Source organism: Pieris napi, chromosome 13 (assembly GCF_905475465.1).
Source record: "Pieris napi chromosome 13, ilPieNapi1.2, whole genome shotgun sequence".
Lineage (NCBI taxonomy): Eukaryota > Metazoa > Arthropoda > Insecta > Lepidoptera > Pieridae > Pieris > Pieris napi.
The window spans coordinates 8625287-8646243 of NC_062246.1; the positions used below are offsets into that span (position 1 = coordinate 8625287).

Consider the following 20957-nt stretch of genomic DNA (forward strand, 5'->3'; position numbering starts at 1 on the left):
ATTATATAATGCAAATATAATTTCATAAATATTATTCTTTACATTTCCCTTGCTTGTCAATAGGCACATTATCATTTCGCAAGAAAATATGTACACATAGGTTTATGAAACCATAAGCAAACGTCACTTTGTGGTTAACGAATGAGCGACGTCCGCGTCGGCAATTTGTCATAGTGACATGGGGTCCAAGCTTTATGGATTGTCACAGATAATTTATTTGGCATAATATCGCAATAATACTTTGTCTTTCCACGACCGATGATCAATTCCGTAATGTGATGTTATTTGAAAAATATTTTGCGTCTTACCATGTCGAACAAACCATTGCAAAAAATTTCAAAACACTAACTCTATTACTAGAAAGACGCCATAATTATATTTTTTTGCTTCATGTGGAAATTTAACAATTAAATAAAAAGTTAGTCAACTATCAATTCTTAATTAAATTACAATATAGGTATTTAGACAGTTTGTTATCATTCAAATTAGTAACTTCAGAAACGCAATAAACTCACAACTAATATTTATGACAGCGGGAATAGTCTCGTTAAAGCTAATTGCGTGGTTACCCCAGCAAATGCTTACTTTAAGGCAATAAAAACAGCGTTGACAAATAAAAGCCTACTCGGTCGGGTAACTTATTATTTTATATTTCGGTCTTTTTCGTTGACAAAACAGAAACAACGACATTAAAGAACACTTTACGGAAAAAAACACTTAACATATGAAAATTGAGAGAAAAATACTATAAAAATAACGATTTCGTAAAATAATATTTTTAATTCAAGATATCAAACTTAGCTTAGTAATGGAGGAAAAAATAAATGCTCTTACAAACTTGATTTATTATAATGACAGCATTAAGTAACTTGTTAGTAATCCACGTTCGTAGCTCAAGCTGTTGTCAAGGTTAAAGTTTCGCGATAACCAGAGAAGGCCTTGGGTTCACATTTGCAGTGGGTTTGACAATATGCGATTCAGAAGAGACATAATGCTGACTTTATTGAGTAAAAAAAAACGACTATATTTTTAATGTAATTTAGTTTTTTTGTTTTGTGGGTTATTTTTTCATTGGTTATGTATTGTTGTCGATTTAGGGTCAGCTGTTAGGACAGGATTGTGTTTTTTAATAAATATAAATAGAAAAGAAAATGTGTTTTCCCTACACACCCTTTAAGTTTTATTTAACCCTTTACGCTGAGCTTTAGATACTGCATTAAACCTAAAAAATAATATCTTATTAAAATAACTAGTTACCAAGCTAAATATATATTAAATCTAAACATTGTTCAACAATGTGTGCAGAATAAACATAAAACTGCGCATGTGGCTGTTATTAAATTATTTAATCGTCTCTTCGCGTTTGTTTATAGTCCATTTCGATAATATTGCTATGAGAAGGGGACTATTTATAGATGGAAATGTGTATGTCATAATACACTTGTAAAAAGACTGTTTATAATATTAATTACTGTAATATTAAACACTGTATATTGTATTATATATATAGTCAAGTAGTGGGTCCGCGAAAAAAGGGTTTTTAAAAACTTAAAGTTAAAATGAATACAACCGGTCCGATTTGAGGTCCGTTTAATACTAAATATTACAAGTGTTCTATTATATTTATATCCTATTCTTAAAGGCCTACGTGACCGTTCTGCTGACACATTGTTCTCACGCTCTACAAGGAAACGTTACTTAGTAAGAACTAAGAGTGGTTCGTAGAATCATGTAACAGCATTTCGAAGCAGCTATTGAAATATAAAGGATCTTTGTAGTACAAAGATCCTTTATATTACAAAGTTTGTACTACTATGTTGCAATGGTTTTGTTTATATAAAATATAATTATGGTGGTGACTGACACACGGGGTTATATAACTATATACACATTAGTATATTGTGAGTAAACATCATGTTACATTACCAAACACCACATCAGTGCCTATTCAATATTTAGTTTTTTTCACAAATGTGGTTTCTTTCTTGAAACAATTATTAAATAATCTGACAATTTAAAAAAAACTAGTTACATGTACAGCAAGGGCAATCTATAGACACGGTCTGGTAACACACACATTGAAAATAAAGCAAGACTGCAACGGAATAACACTAAAAAAAACCAAAGACATCAGCTGTATGCATATACATATTTATATATTTCTAAAACAACGTGTATAAATTAAATTTTACAAGAAAATATGACATCACAAATTTAACACACACAATAATTAAAATTATTTCACAATTATATTAGTCAGGGAAAAAAAGCAACCACAAAATAAAAATAAAAATTAATAATAACAACTAAAACTAAATAGAAACTTAAACCTCATTAACAGAAAAAAATATAATACGCAACAAACGTATTATTTAATAAACCATTTCCAAGAACATTTTCATAACAAAACCTCAATAAATAAAATGAAATCTCCTTATATTTTGTCATCACTCACAATGAAAAGCTCTGAATATATAACACGTTTCCATAAAATAAGTTTCGCAAATAAAACTCGCGCAACAGATGTCCTCTATATAACGGTGTAACTATAATAGATAACGGAGTATTCATGTTAAATGTATAAACTTTTTCATATCTCTTTTGGAAAAGCCTATATTGGAAATTATTATATTAAATGTTTGGTAGTACTACTAATCAGTTTAAAGAGCAGTGTTGGCTTAGTGGGTTAAGCGTGCGACTTAAAACTGAGGTACTGCATTCGAATCAATGGACCTTCTGATCTATCTGAGATATAACTTTCTATGTGTACTTGTTTATGGTTGATACATCGTGAGAAAAACGGCATGTCTTAGTTCCGAATCGATGACGAAAGAAGACTAAATGAAGTGTGTTGTGTAATTAATTTTTTTATAGGCTCAAGTATGTGTCTATAAAATAATAAATAAAACCGGATTAATCAAAGGCCAGATCAAGTTGTAGCTACTGGATTATTAATATATTTAAAGAAAGCTTTTTTCCGTTACGATTACAAAATGATTCCCGCATATTAGATTTTTTAAATAAAGATAAACTAAATCGTACCGTATTTTTAAAATAATAAAACAGAATAACATAAGCAATTTATATATTAATAATAACTGATACAACAATAAATATCACCGATGTCTCTTCAAGGTAAGCCTACGAAGCAGAAGACTACTGAAGATTAGTTTTTAGTTTACCCAACATTTTGTGTATGATTCAGTACAAATAGAGTATTATTTATTTGTTTTATTTATTATTTACCTTTATTATATACCTTCATTATTGTATATAGGGTGCGGTGCGCGTTTGAGTGAGCTAAAATCACTTATGTATTCAGAGTCAATCATCAAGAATTAACGGTAACCTTAAGCCTTGGTCAAAGAACAATATAATTTTTTTATAAAAGCTCAAATAATTTACAAACTGTAAAAGAAAAATAACACCCTTCAACTAAGTCGTTAACTAATCGAGCATTTATTTTCGTAACGTAGTTGCATCGTTTCATAGATCTATAAATATAAACGATTTGTAGCAACTACAATTGGTATTTCGGTTCTATTTATAACCAGCCAATCACGCTAGAAGTAGTAACGCCTAAAATTTGTAAAGCGTACTTAGACTAAGCCTATCTAATTAAAATATGATATGTTTTACTTAGCTTAATTTAGGTACTTATTAAGTAAATTCTTAGCCAAGAAGGACTATAAATTTAAACCTAAGATTTCAGTGAACCAGGGCTGTGCTGTAGCGTTTAATATACAGATAACTACTTACCACAGTGATAGGATATGCTGGATTGATGATAGTGTACAGCAGGATGTGATTCGGTCGGGCCGGAGGCTCTCTTTTACGCCTAGGCTCTGCTGACATATAGTTGTTGCCATTACTCTGTAACAATAGAAGACAATGAGTGAATAAAATCTAAAATGCAAACATATTGGTGAGTCGCAATTGGTCTCTATAATATACATATTTCTAATTAAGCCCTTGTCTGTGTTGATCGATTTTTATTTTATTTAAACAGTAGGTACTGAACCAACGTCTGGCCGCAATCGCACCGGATGGTAAGTAAGATAGATAGTAAGCATATTTAGCCGTTTGAATGAACCAATGAATGAAAGAGTGAAGGGGGTAAGGAGTTCTATTCCTTCGCTGTTATACCAAGAAACTATCCAAATCGTGTAGTGCCGCACTTGGGGATATCAACAACGAAAGGGTGAAACTCTAGCGTGCTTATAGAGAAGCGTATTTAGAAAGTGGATGAAGGAATCAAGTTATGTAGTTCCAAGGATCAATAAAAGACTAAAAGGCAACTGAACGAAACGAAACGGAACGTGGATTAAGCATAAATTATATGAAATATTCATACATAGTAGACAAGTAATACAGACTATCATTTTTAAAACTCATCAAAGCCGGTATAAGTTAATAAACTTAAAACAACAACGGCGATTTAATAAAATTTCCTCACTAAACAATGAATAAACCTCCTGTATTGTCTACAGGCTGCTCTAATTAATGTAATACCAAGTTATTATACAGGATGTATGCAAGTGATAAACTGCCTTCCGAAAAGCTTATTTAAGTAGGTGGATATTTATTGCATCGCCGCGCTTACATTCACTATTACTTTACTGTGTAAATTTTCAAGTAGGATTTTATAAAGTACATAAATTTCATGAGAACGTCTCGTTATAAGTGGTATTTCGTGAAGCATAGACTACTTTTTTTAATTAGTACACATTTCTGTATATAAAGCACAATGTATGTGAAAGAAATAGGGTCATACAAAAATATAACATTTTTATACAATTTCCTTTTAAACAGTTGAAGTTCCTAAAGTAAAAAAAATACGAAAATAATTGTATAACAGAGTAAATTAAATCATCGAACAGGGTCGTTGAAAATTGTAGGCACGCGAGGGTTAAACAGAAATTAATAACAACAAACAGCGCAGCTATCGCGCAAACAAACGTAATAAGACGTAGCGACATGAATATTCATCATCACGACAGCGGGAGGGTTAAGTAGGGTACAAGAAATAGGCGAGTCTGTTCCTTGGACCCAAGACCAAATAATGCTATGTCCCTTGATAATTGCTAATATTTATACACTCGTACAATATGTATGAGGATCAATTATAAATTAATTGTATGTAGATATTCATATTGTTTTATGTTTATAATTTATTTCTGGTCCAGATTGAGCTACCTAATGCCACCACAGACACAAACGTAACCTTCTAACTTGGGCACTAACAGTATCGCTTGTCAGTCATCTTATAGCTTGCACCACTAAAGCGGATAAGATCTCCAAGAAAATGACTAGCGTTATTCCAACTCAATGTAATTTAGTTAAAGTTCAAATTAGCCCAGGACGGGTTTAGAATATTTACTGAGAAACGGATTTCGCAGTGCTTTAAATAACTCGTGGGACTAAATTTTTAGGAACATAACTCAATATTGGTAGTTTTGTTAACTAGTTTCTTAATAATGCATAATACATAACAGCTGTATAATTCTTTACAGAAGCAGTCGTACTATCCTATAAGGAATGTTATGATAGCCTAGGTCGAGTCAGTACGGTTTAAATTTCACAAAGACTCCGTATTTTAAGCTTTGAGAGAAATTTCTTCTATTGTAATAAAACAAGACACTGAGCTAAATTCCTGAATAACATGGTTTTTAGTTGAACATTAGACATGAAAATAAGCTTTTTTATTTACCCTAAACTTTACAATAACTATTTATGTTTCAGTATTTATGAGTTAGTAGTATTAGAAACTGACTTAAATTTAGTTAATAATTATTTTTAGAGTAATTCCCATCTTGGAAAGTGCGTACTGCATTTTCTTAAAAGTCTGGTTTTTAATTTGGTGTAGCCATTTTCTGCCGCCGATCTACCAGGTCATCCGACCTTCGGCTCGGTCTACCAACGCTTCTTTTCCCAAAGGTCTGTGAGTCTAAGTGAGTTGCCCACCTCCATTTAAGTTGACAAGTGTTTGCTTCTTCGTAATATTATTATTATACCATACTACTTTAAACGTTAGAAATATTCGACAAAATCTTCTTTTAGTGGGGTTAAAGGTACTATATAAAATATATATTTTCTAAAAAAAACTCGTCTATTATTTTATGGCATCTTGTTTATTTAGGTCTTACAATATGAAAGTACGACCGTCTTGATAACATTTTTGTAGAGCTTTTCGTGAGTCAAGAGTTTTCATTTCATTTTGAGAACTTCAAGATTCTGTTGTGTAAAAGACGAATTTGTTTAAAATTATAGCTTAAAATATCGTTGTTTTTTATTTTTAAACCGTCCATTGTTGCAAATAAAATAGTATATCTTAATCTAATTTCTCAGAAGTAGTTTCAACTGAATTTTTTTTTTTTAACATATATATATATATATATTACATGCTATGTACCGGACCGGCTCCATTGCTAATTAAACGCATAATAACTATTTCGCGTTGATAGATAAAGAAGGCTCGCCACAGCCTGGACAGAGCTTTAAACAAACTATACCTATAGAACATATCCTTTAAATTACAGTTTAATTTCCTAAACTACTGTTATTAGTAGATTTGAAATGTTAACACATTAAACAACAATCGCACCCGAACATAATCCGCTATCACAATACAAAACTAAGTTCTTGGATTAACATCTGTGACAATAAGGCTTTATTGTAATAAATGTATATATAAGTAATTGTGTCTTTCTTACACTATGAAAAATTATATTAATGTATTTATTATATAAGCTCAAACCTTATAAACATTATTCTGGTGTGTTTTACGTATTAATTATTTATTAATAAGGGATTTTATACAGAAACATTTTTACTCATTAGGAGAGTGATGTGTTTAAAAAAGCATGTATCCTGTTGATATATTGGGTATTTACATCAAGAGCTTTTCATTGACTAGTCTGGTTTTAGTATTCCTGCTAGCTTTACTGTTTGTTCTCAGTACTGTAATAAATTCAAACAACAGCAAACTATAATTACGGATTACGAGACGTCAAGATTACCGGCTTATTGCGGATTAATAATGCGTTTATACAACAATTTCGAAATTCCCTGTATTTCTAAGACTTCTGTTATTACACATACATGAGATTATTTTTTTAAAAACGGCCTAAGTTTTTTTAGGTCTAGTTTAATATTTTTAATTTAGCTCAAGATTTTAAAAGAGCGTGTGTAATCTGTTCTTAAAGGACACCACGTTCACTTCTGTGAAATAAAAGGCAACAGATTGAAGACCATTTGTTGGACAAACCTTCAAAATAGTCATAAAACTTTCAATAAAGCTTTTAAATCTTGTTTTTGATGGCATCTACCCTTTTAAACCAAACTTATGAAATATTTACGTAAAATCAAATATCTACATTTGAAACGAATTTATTCCATCCACGACAAACTATAATAAGAGCCAAAATAAAACTAAAAACACTCACCCTTGACACGTCTTAAAGCTTATATTTGACTCAAAGACACCTTGTAGCATTCGGAGATAAGCTAATTTAAACTCTATTTCATAGCAGAAATGCGCTATTTTTCCTTAAACTAATTCAGCAAGTCACGTTTCGTCCCGGTATTTTGCTGTACATGCAATTTCTGTCTCAAATTTAAGAGGATAAAATTTAAAATTGCTTGTTCAGTTCATACATTTATTTGTCACGCGAATATTAGCCTTGATTGTATGAAATACGGTATAAAATTGTCTAAATGTCGTGGAATTGTTTGACTTCAACGTACGCCTCGCTAGTTGACAGCATTTGTATTAAATAGGATTATAGCGAAAAATAAAATTGCACGCTAATATAAAAGTACTTAGTAATTTTCTTCTTGAAAAAAGCAATTCTAAACTCAAAACAATCAAAGTATTCTCCAATCTAGTTAAGACTTCTGTAGTTTTTAGTTTAATATCGAGACAAAACATTGTATTGTTTACGTTGAGGGCTGTAGTAACCTTTATAAAATAAATCATTCGTAGATAAAACTAGTAAAGTATTGTATGCACTATGAATTAAACGTAATGTATCGGTACGTTATATATTTATAAAAGATATTTGTATCTATAATCTTAATATATATAAATTACGTGTCACGTTGTTTGTCCGCTATGGACTCCTAAACTACCGAACCGATTTCATTCAAATTTGCACACCGTGTGCAGTTTGATCTAACTTAAAAGATATGATAGTTTACATCTCAATTTATATCCGCAATATTATTTTATTGCAAAATATTTGTTTATTATTTGAGAGTCACAATTCTAACAGATGGCGCTGTGTTGAGAGTACCAACGTTTCAAATAAGCTGCAATTTAATAGCATTACCACCAAAAAAGCATGGTGGTTACTGGTGTTCTCCTACCGTTTCCCTTGAATAGGTTACTACTAAGTAATATAACTAAAACCTTAGCCACAGCAACGCTTGGCCGGTCTGCTAGTAGTATATATGTAATAGATATTTATACAAAATAGCGCAAATTAAATTGCGACCAATATTACAAATAGCCCGTAATCTTACCTTCTTAATATACTCAATATCTGACACAATTATCCGTCAGTAATTGAACCAAAATTTTCGGCATAAACCTAAATTTCGCTTATAAAAACATCCAGTTAACCGATAAACGAATGCAACTTAAAACCGATGAAAAAGTAAAGTATGGGTTAATTAACCGGTAACGCTACACGGTGCCTCGTTACCGTTGAATTATGAAGAGACGCCCCAATTTTGCACTTCCATTCAATTCTTTCGCAATTTAGATTTATAATCAGCGAATATAAGCCAGCTCTATAATTTTAATGTATATACTTGAAATGTAGGCTACATTTTTTAACATATAATTATTTATCACACGATAAATATTCTTATTTTGACAAAAGTGTTAAAATATACTACTATAAATTTCTGTAAAAATATTTTAAATAAACAAATTTCTACAATTTAAATCTACACATTATCATGATCGTGAAAACAGAACAAAATTGTATCAAATTGGGCGTAAAAATGTCGCCAACACAAAGCAATTACAGTTTACTAACGCTTGCAGTTAGGGAGCGATTCACCGAAATATATGTTGATTATGTCCTCCTACTAATTAGTTAATAATTTAGATTACACAAACAATAAATGAATTTAAAAAGTGATATGACTAAAAAACGTTATAATAAATAAACAATTATAAAATTGGAAGGGCTAGATTTCATTATGTAAAACTTTATAAGGTAAATAAATGCCACATACCCACTGAATTTGTTATCTGAATGGAGTATGTTTCTCGCCTTAATAAGACCTGGCCGTCCGCGATCTCGGCATGAAATTGGGGGACTATCTTTAGTAGCCGTACGGATATACTGACAAGTCTATAAACTGTGGTGTTGGCTCAGTTACAAGTTACCAAATAGTGAAAACGTACAATCGGTGTGTTGAAATCCACTTTATGACACAAACAGTTTGACATCATTTGTACCTTTGTAAATTAACTCAAAATTTATTACCACCCATTAAGAACTTTCGTATAAAAGATCGTCAGTATAAAATGTCACCTTTGCGTTTTTGTTCTGGATTGTGTGGATTTTTATTATTAAAATATCCTTATTTCTGACGAATGCGGTAAAAGGAAATTACCTTAATTGGCATACTATACGTGGCATAATTTAGATTTTTTTCTACAATACAAAAAAGTTCACCACGTCGACACGCCAATACAAATATTTCACGTACATCAAACCTTTATTTAAATCGAAAATTCACGCTTTATTTAGTTATATTAAAGCTTCAACGTCAGCATTTTATTGCACAAGCTTCATCATTACTTAATTTATATTTAACAACGCGTACAAAGTTTAAAAATCTCATTTACCAAAATTCTTACTTTTTTTAAATGTAATAGGAAGCAAACGGGCAGGAGGCTCATCTGATGTTAAGTGATACCGCCCGCCCATGGACACTCATATTGCCAGAAGGCTAGCAAGTGCGTTGCCGGCCTTTCAAGAATTGTTACGCTCTTTTCTTGAAGGCCCTAAGTCGAATTGGTTCGGTAATACTTCAGTGGGCAGCTGGTTCCATATAGTGGTGGTGCACGGCAAAAACTGCTTTAGAAAACGCTTAGTTGTGGAACGACGGACGTCGAGGTAATACGGATGGTGTTTTGTATTTTGCCTTCGTCCGATAATGAAACTCAGCTGCAGGTATTAGACCGAAGAACTCCTCTGAACGCTTTCCATGGTAAATGCGGTAGAAGATGCAGAGAGCCCACATCCCTACGCAACGCCATTTTATTAATTTATATTATAAATATATTATTTAATAAAAATAAACTAAAGTGCGCCAGCTTTGCTGATCGCGGTATACCAAGATACGCTTTTTTATGACTCTCATTTTTTAATTAAAAAACATGACCTTCGACGCTGAACGGACAACTTGTAAACTACAGATAAAAAGCAAGTATAGTCAAATGTGCTTTTAGCATCGAGGAAAATTATTTAATTTCTTCTAAATTTTTGTATGAAAATATAATATGATAAATTAATTGTTGAATAACACCCACACCACGATACTCAATTGTATCTACTTAATTATTCTATTGTTTTCTTAAACGAACCTTTTTTTTAATTAATAAACTATGAACGACGATCATAATAGGATATGAAAGCTGTGTGAACTAGTAATGGCGCTGTAGAGTTTGTAGCAATAAAACTTGTAGACTGTAGCAATAACCATAACGCTACACCGTAGATGCGCGTAGCCTCCGGCGTAGAGCCCATATGGCGTAGTATTATAGGCGTAGGCCGCCTACATTACTACGGAATTGCATACTTTTGTTTTTTTAGAACTTGTATGGAGCTATAAAGTACGTAGCTCGTGTTTTAAAAATATTGTTTTACAGAAGTACTTCGTGAAATATGTGTTTAAAGTATGTTCCAATAACAAACGAAATGTTACTACCAAAATAAAACGCTTATTCAGTCGAAGCATAAACCAAATTTATTATCATGCTATTAATAGGAAAGTTTGACATTATCGCGATAGCCAATTAGCGGAATTTAACCAAATATTTACCTGGTAATTGAACTAAAACCGCATTTGGAAGTATTGACCGATTCTGATAATATATCAGTGAATGCTACTAAAGGTATAAAATTTTAACATGAGTACAGCACCAAAATCCTTTACAAACGGTCGGTAGGTAAGATATAGATAAGATTAGACAGCCATAAAAACTTCTTCAAAGGCACTCTTCCAATAGAAGAGCCTAGAGCCAATGACGCTTTGAATAAAGACAACGAAACGTCCGTCAAAAGGGCGAAAGAAATCCCTTTAATCAGGCGCTAGATAATCTGCAGTCAATATGGCGCTCTGCCGTCAACGAGATCTCCAGTGTTATATTAGGATCGCTCAACGTACTTTATACTCTACGATACGATGCGACCGTTGTTGAACCGGAATCGCATTTGAACTTGCATTTCATTTCAAATTCTGGAAACGCTTGATCGTTTCTGATACTTCAGCCACTTTATCTGACTCCGTACGATTGGCTACCTCTCTGTCATCTTTTAAAACTCTTCTGTATAATCTTTTCTTAACCTTATCCTATCCTCGTGACTTGTATAATTCTTATGTTTCCTTTTACATCACTATTCGCTGTTCATGTATTTATAAGATTAGCTTTTAAGTTTTTAGTTTGTTATTATTATTATTTTTGTATTACTTTAGATTAAGGATTCTGCACTTCTTTCTTCATTTGCAACGAAGTGTAAATAAATAAATAAGTCAATCCTATCCAGAAAGCAACGTCACGAAAATTTACTTAATAACAGCAAGACAAATACGTTTAAACCTTATATTTTGTTATTAACGTTGGTAAACATTATCTTCGTCTTTTATTCCAAAAAATAACATAGTATTTTTTAGAGGTATTCCGACGGGGAGGCTCTTCCCAAATCCCAGCGATATGGTAGCAAGAATATCGTACGGTATAAATACAACCTTCTAACCCCGAAGCTTACCTAACCCTAAGCGTATGTACTTATTGGATAAAGCGTCCTGTATCTCTAGCCCTACTACATAAGTATACAAATTCATGTTATACTCAGAATCTGTTCTAATCCGTAATATCTATTTCAGTAGCTAACATCCATTAAATTAACTCTCAGTTCATAACTAAGTTAATGATTAAGGAAAGCATAGGGTAGTAAAACCTTTTTTAAGTTCCGATATCTATTTTTATTTTACTCTAGATTATGCTGCCGGTTATTAAGACGGTATACGCAGAATTGCAATTGTTATCGAGTAAAATTTCAATAATAAATCTGCTAGTTTAGTAGCTCTTCATATAAAAACCACAACATTATCATACAATGTGAACATTCCGGGTCAAATTTGCTTTAGAAACGATGGGCATTTCGGTGTGATCCTTACCAAAGGCTTACTTACTTAATACGGTAAAAATAAATATAAGTAATATTTATTTTTACCGTATTACATACACATTAATCATAAAAAAATACTTATATATAAAATACTAAGGGTCTATTTCACAATGTATGGATAAAGTACCAAATACATGCAACACAAATTATTTGGAAGATAAATTGTGCTATTTGACATTCATCGGACTCATAGCTTATGATGGACTTTATGTGACGAATAGCGCAATCTGACAATCGTGAAACGCAACAATAGTGTTTATCTTACCAATAAGTAATAAATAGCTAATTTGGAACTTATGTAGAACTTATCCGTACATTATGAAACAGAGCCTAATTGTTGTTTTGAGTCCATATAAGAGTGGCAATTTATTGCCAGTTCTTCTCGTTCGTTCTACGCTCTTAATTTAAGAACTGGCAGTAAATGTAAAATTAGAAGCATTTAATATGTATTTCTTTATTGACGTACATAAGTGTACATTGTGTTACCTAAATGAATAAATTATTTTTGAATTTAAATTTATAGTTGTAGGAACACCAATGAAATAATAAAACCAGCCACATTGGCACGCTTTTCTTTCCAGTAGCCGTAATGCGTCGTTCAACTAGAAAATTTTCCGCAGACCACAAACCGATGTCATTTCAACATTTGGCCACTCACCAAGTGCCGTCTATGGTGATTGATGATTTATCGAGTTCACCGCAAACCATGAAATGTGCCAAATCAGGCCATTTTTACGCCTCGACTTATTTGGGATGGAACGAAAGCTTTGTACACACAATTGGTCCACCCAAAGATGACTGATTGCTTTTGGAACTACGTAAATATTTTTTACCTTGGATATCTATAACTGATGACGCGCTTGATTCAATACAATCATTGTTACAATACGAATACCAGCAGTTTAGGGTTTGAAAATTTTTACGTATAATTCTATATATTGGAAACGTCAATCTTAACTTACTTATGTAAAAGATAATTAAGTAAAGAATTTATGAGCTATTTTGTGTAATATTCGCAAAACAAAAAATGATAAACGAAATGTATTGAATAACTTAATGTAATTATTTTAATACGATTAAGTCAGAAAGTTTATTTGAAAGTCCCCTAAACATCGAATTAAGGACTTCAAAGGGAACTTTAGAGATTAAAATTCAGAAGATTACTTACTAAATTATATATTTCAATATTATTACCAACCGTGTACAAACAGGTTTATAGAAAACCCGATGATAGCTAACTTGGCATCGAAAAGAAATCAAATAATCTATAAAAGGAATATACTTAATGGATTTAAATCGAAGTTCGCAATTGGACAACATTCAAAGTTTCGACAGATTTGAATAATGTATTTAAAACTGGATAATTTATCTCGTCGAACTCTTTGGCTATCTATTTTCATAATTGTATTACTTAGTTAACATTGATAAAAGACATCAAGTAATAAATCTTCGAATCATAATTCACATTTATAAAGTTTACTTGAGGTAGATATATTTTTGCGTCGCCTTAAGTGAATAAATCATTGTTCAACGGACGGTCTAATCTTTATCAAGCAATGTCTGTCTATTCAGATTTTTAAACTACGAGAATTAGTTTATAGATTTCTATATAACAAACCACACCCATACTAAAACTCTTAAAATATATGAAACCCGTCCTGTTTCATCTCCCTTTCCGTGTCCTCATAAAGCCTTAAGAATGATACCTTAATAACTTAACAGATCTTAAGATGCACTTAGTCTGAGTATTTTACTACGAGTATTCGCTTCAACTAGTTAATTAAGTTACAGAGAGCAAGCCAACTTTATACAAGGCTCGAGGACACCTTCATTAAACTTCGATTTTTATTAAAACAATAGTCTTTCTTCGACGTCAACGACAGCTCGACATACTCGTAGACTATAGTTTTTAATTACATTATTTTTAACATACTTATTTGTATTACAGCAACATAAATTTTACATAAAATTGTCACTGAGGCATAGTAGCTCAATGCTTGTCTTTGGAACGGTAAAAGGTAGACAAGGCTTCGATTTCTGACAAAATTTTATGTCGCGATGCAATTAAAAGACATATAGGTCCATTAATAATTCAAACATCAAACACATGCGTTAAATTAATACTGGTTGTAAGTCGTCGTAAAGTAAAAAACTTACCGTGTAGAATTGAAGGAGTGGTTTTCCTTCTTTATATTACTTTATATATAGTAAGTACATTATGTTATATGCGCAAGAAATGTAACATTATTATTTCATTTTCAATAAAAGCGAATTACACGCGGAGTTAAATAACAAAGTAAAAAGCCAGAGTCCATAAAAACACAAAAGCATATTAAAAGAAAAAATGCTTGAGCTTTAGAGAAATTGAAAGCGATTACATTGTTACACTAACAAAGGGCAGGTAATTAGAAAATATGAGAACGGACTTGAGAAGCTCTCCCCGTGGATATGTGCAGTCTGCACTTTAATGCGATACTCATTACACCCCGGCTTCACTTTAACGAGACATGTGCCAACTATAAAAATGAGGGGCTTTTTGTAAAATGCTCAACCAATATTCGAATTACAATATCTGATTTAAAGTAAATTCATATCATAATAGAAAATGTTCTCTTTATAAAATGATAATATCCTTCGATATAATCAATCAAACCTTTCACATACCATAACTGTCAGTACAACTTCCCATCCCTCATCTTGAGTGCCGGAAACGCCACAAACGGAAGAATTAACAAAACAGTCACGTTAGGGTTGGGGAAAATAATCTTCACTGATGTACTTCGTGTAATTAAGTATCCAATTCTAGTGTCCTCGTTTGAAAATCGAACATTGTCTAAGCACTTATTCGACACTTGAAAATGAATACTATAGAGAAACTCAACTTTTGTGATATATATAGAACTTCTGTGCGTGTGTTTGTTAAACATTTCATAAGATTTTGAATTCGTGCGTGTTCAAATGGATTTGAGAATGATTTAGATTTAGAATAAGAGATTTTAATTGTATTTAAGACGTGTGTACAGGACAATGTCTGTCGGGTCCGCTAGTACCTACTCAATAAAATATATATTTTTACTATTTTGTTATATAACTCCATGCCGATTACGACAAGGTGACTTTTATAGACAAAGTAGCCTTAACCGTAACTAAGCCGTAACCTTTTAAGCCTACCATGAATTAAAAAAAATATATTTTAAGTTATTTTCCTCGTATCAAGGTATACATCGTATAAGAAAATTGGAATATCGCAATTCAAAGAGTTCATCATCAAACTTAACCAATATAAACAGCTTCAAAACTTCGTCAACACAGTAAAATCGATTCCGAAGATAATTAACACAATAACTCAAAGACCCATTTGTTATTGGAAATGAAGTTTTCAAGTGTCATCGCCAACTCCTGAGTGCCATCAGCCCTGCGAGTGTCATTATGTAGTTCCCCCTTTCATGTACTCAAGTGGAATTCATGTTTTGTTATTATGTCATTGTAAATTTCTTAAGGAAATCTTATGAGCTAATGAAGAGACAAAACAGGCTGCAACATGCGGTTAGCGGCGATTGACCTGTGTGGTTTCTCAGTTCAGCCCTCTTAGATGAATTATCAATTAGGTAACGGGCAATCAGTACTATAAGGGTGACTAAAGAGGAGTCTCTGATGACTCTCCAATGGAAGAAAATTAAACGCACTGCGTTGATAACATTTAGGCTATGTTCAGATGGCAAAAACTTGACGCGCGTTTTCAAATCGCGCGACTAGACATTGTGGTATTTTCATACAACTGTTCACATGAGCGCGCGTTAACGCGCGTCAACGCGGCGCTCAGAGAAAAAGTCTCTAGACGCAGGTGATCGCGCGTTGACGCGCGCTTTGATATTAATGTAATGTCCGTTTGCTGTTCAGATGAGCGCGCGCTTTCATCGCGATCGCATGTAATTTTGTTAATTTTCGTAATTATATTTTGTTCTCGCATTTAAAATGAGTGAAATTGAAGATATTGACATCGACTTACTAATTAATCGATGAAAAAAGGCCAGCAAGTTGGAATATAGCAAATTTGTATAAAAAATATAATATAATTTGTATTTTTTTTCAAAATTGGATGAACCCAATGTGTACGTTTTCTTTTTTCTATATTTTTCTTTATAATATAACCACAAAATAATAGCCTCTTCCACGTCCATTTTCTACGTTCTACCGAACTAGACTGACGAGTCCTCTCGCAACGCGCGTTAGCGCTCATCTGAACGCTCTTCAAATTTGATCGCGCGTTGACGCGCGTTGACGCGCGTTAACGCGCGTTACATGTGAACATAGCCATAGTGAGATAAGATACGGATAAGGACCTGACAATAGTATGACTCCAAAAATAGAAGCTGTTTAATGTTAAATTTCAGTTTTCTTTAATATACATTGTTCATCTGCAATGAGCAATGATGGTTTATGGCGTGCGTCTCTCATCCCTGAGGTCGTAGGTTCGATCCCCGGCTGTGCACCAATGTATTTTCTTTCTATGTGCGCATTTAACATTCGCTCGAACGGTGAAGGAAAACATCGAGAGGAAACCGGCATACCTTAGACCGTTAGAAAGTTGTAGCGCCACTGATTTTTTTTAAATAATGTTTATCTATGTAATCTATTTTGGCTTTGTATATTGTGTAAGTGTTTTGTTTTATAATATGTATTTTAGCTGTAAGATTACTAATAAATAAATAAAAGCCTAAACGGACTAATGATGATAGGATTTTTTATAAGACACAAGAAACAGCTAATACCGTAAATGATTATAATAAACTTACAATGTGAGATTTTTGAATTTATTTATTAACAATTATACTTAAGGTATAAGATAATTAAATTCACTCAAGCAATTCCATACTGCGACAATAAACTGAAGAAAAATCTTCATACTTCATCATACTATAACACATTATGACATCATTTGTACTTACATGTATAAGCGATACAACCTCACTAGAAAGGCGGACGTAATCCATTATAGCAAGACAGCAGGCCGTCCGTCTCAAAATATATTGTCATTAAATGCATCTTACCGCGGTGGACCCGTAGCAATAAAAGTCTGTTATTAAATTCCATGTTGCATCAAACGCTTATGAGGACTTGAAAGATCTTGGTCGACAGTAGATGTTGACATAGACTATATATGGTAAGGCTACAATATAATAGATCTCTTTTGAAAAAAGCAAAAGTATCGAAATAAAAAGCCTAGTCAAAAATTTGAGCTTAGGTTTTTAAAGACTAGTCTAATACCCCAAAACTCCATAAAGACACATACAATTCATACTTTAGGAATAACTGATTTTGCCGATTAATTGATTTTTTTTTTTTTTTTTCAAATTTAAATTGAATTAAATATATATATTTTAACATTTTAAAATATATATATTTAATTCAATTTCAATTAATAAGATAAATGGGTAATGATTAAGATAAAAAAATAATTAGTACAAAGTTATATTGACATATAAAAATACTATTTTTGCTTATTATTCAAATTATAACGCTAGAGAACATTTTATTAAAATGTTACTTTACTTAAATTAATTTTGTTTACTTCCAATTCTTAAAAGGCCGGCAACGCACTTGCGACCCTTCTGGAATTGTGTGTGTCCATGGGCGGCGGAATCACTTTACATAAGATGAGTCTCCTGTCCGTTTGCCCCCTGTTACATAAAAAAATACTTATGTTCCCAAAAAAGTTACATTTTCACAGGAGCATTACAAGAAAAGACGCCTATAAAATGATTAATATATACATATATGATAATAGCCACCTTATAACACAAAAACCAGTACAAATTCAGTAGTTAGTTATTCAACCGAATCCATGTTTAGAGCAAATCTAGCCAAAGTCAGCAACGTTCGAGCACTAAAATAGTCTAAAACATAACAAATACCAAAGCGCAGTCATCGTCATGAATGAAGCCGTTTACCTCATAAATAGCTGTAGTTAAAGCGACTTTGAAACACAGTTTACAAACAAGGTCGACATTTGGGACCAGTGTGTACACTATTTAGTGGTGAAATTAAATTTGACATGTTGAAAACAAATTGTTTAACATTTGAGGCCTGATTGTCACTGTTTTATAAAAAAATACTATTCAACTTGTTACTTTATTTTCGTTTTTGTTTTGTTTGAACCTTTTGTTTTCTGTTAAACGATTAAATTTCTTTTTATTCTTTAAAAATTACGAATGTTTGACATAATTTGAAAAAAAAACAAAAGTTTTAAATTTTAAACAGTATTTTTGGTCGAAAACAAGTAAGGAATGATGCTTAATTTTATTTAAGCCTTTTATTTGTATGTAGTGAAAATATACATTTATATCTTCACATCTATGCGAATGTTACTGAGAAAAAATGATTTACTGATAGAAGACTTACTATGTTAAAACCAAATAATTTGCCTGTATTACGTTTTTTTTTAATAACGCAAACTCGGGAGTTAGTTCTCTTCGCAATAATAGTATCAACATGCATTTGTGAATATTTTGAAAATACTTTAACCGTAATGAGATGAGGATTTTGCCAAAAGTAATTATTACAATTAAGAGCAAAGTAAAATAATGTCTTGTTCCATTTACATAACGTTTTAAGAAAGAAAATTACCTAGTCAAACATTTTAATGTACATTATTTAATATTTGTGTTTTCCAGATTTGGTGTACTACTAAAAATAACAAAAAAACCATAGCTGCAAAGTTATTATATTTATAACTAGCTGACCTGGCTAACTTCGTTCCGCCCTACAACCTTATAATATCGTTGTTACTTTAATTTAACTTATTTTAGGATTTCATTAATGTTAAGTATTACATTAATACAACTCTTTTGCAAATACAGAAATGTTTTATTGCTTGCCATTGCGAAAGAAGAATGGCAGTTTTACACATTAGGCATCTTCTCTCTAGCGTCAATATGGCGATACTGCATGTTAAGCACTTTCTGATATCCAACATCTTTTTATGCATCTCCTCATTCACCTCAAGATCGGAATTTCTTGAACTGACACGAATTCGACGTAAAATGATGCGTAGTTTTGTCAACAGATGGCACCATATGGTTTTTGCATTCGTAAAATTAATTAATTTATTTATTGTTATTCGATAACTTATCCGATATTTTATTGCTTATTCTGCTATTCGGGACGGAAACAAATCCAACAAATCAAAAACCATGGCAATCGGTCCAGCCGTTCTCGAGTTATAAGTGTTGTAACAAACACGACTTTCTTTTATATATATAGATTTGTTCAGTGTAAACAACTTATACAACCTATATATTCTAAAATACCTGACGTTTACGGTGAACATAAATTTTACAACAAATGAGATAAAAATACATTTCCAAATTTAGTTTTTACTAGTAGTATTTCATTTAAAAATACTTATTCGCCTGATAATTCCCTTAACAATGCAGATTAAGTAGTGTTTATCATGTTTTATTCTCGAAAAATTCGAATGAGAGGTGCCTGAACTACCTTTAGCTGCAATTTATAAAGTTTAACGGGGTAAGCAAATCCTATTCAAAACTTTCCCTATAATGCACGAACTTTCCGTACTTAAATTGAAGGAACAATCAGAGAATGGCTGTCCCAATATAGATACAACAATACGGCAGACACGGAACAGTTCGTAAATCCTATAAAACCCTATTACACCACATTAGATAGCAACATCACAACCAAACAATTCGATATGTTATCAATTAGGCGTATATCGAGTTCAGAGCATTTGATTCGATTGGACTAATTTATATCGCACTGTGATTGGCGAGCACCAATCCGATTATGCTGATTGCCTCTACGTGAATAGAATAAATGTAGGTATTATTAGTAGAATAAATATCAATTGCCCACTTTGTATTTTACTTTCATTGTACAATATACAATTTCAACATTTGAAGAGATATCGACGAGAGAACGGACGATCATTAAATTTTATACGTTTCTCATAAATCTATTATAACTTATTTTTGTTATCTATTTGATAGTTTATAAAATACACAATACTACATTACGAATAAACCATTACTTAATCGTAGTACGTACGAAGACTGCTGGAGCCCACGAATATAGGCTCCATCATCACGTGAATGTCGAGGATATTCAACTTCTTGTCACCGTAACACACAGTAAATTAGATTAGACTTGAATTACTTATTATTCTTATGTTAGGCTAGATCGTAATTTTCCATGATGTCTTGATAAAGACACTAATGTTAATTAAAAAAACTATAATATAAACTATAATAACCAAATAATTGAATCCGCTCTGGTATGTACCTACCGGGAGAACAAAAAGTTGACTCTTAAAAAAATATTTTCATGTTGCAATAAGGAATTTGATCTTTACTTGAAACCCTTCACAGCAGCTAAATAAACCATTGAAACCACTACCTTATCATAACGAGCTTGAAAAAATAACTTTTCTATTACGAAAAGAATATTACTGATACAATTATATTTTATGTTTTTGAGACAAGATCTAACGAAATTTGACATATG

At 32.0% G+C, this 20957-nt stretch overlaps 1 protein-coding gene across 2 annotated transcripts in view; it reads right to left on the minus strand.

Annotated features, from left to right (window-relative positions):
• LOC125054971 (heterogeneous nuclear ribonucleoprotein L-like) overlaps positions 1-20957 on the minus strand; it is a 222099-nt gene that overhangs the window by 161275 nt on the left and 39867 nt on the right. For both annotated transcript variants that reach the window (XM_047657106.1, XM_047657107.1), the window contains exon 2: positions 3760-3873. In XM_047657106.1, coding sequence (XP_047513062.1) covers positions 3760-3873 — 114 coding nt within the window. The remainder of the gene's footprint in view (positions 1-3759; positions 3874-20957) is intronic.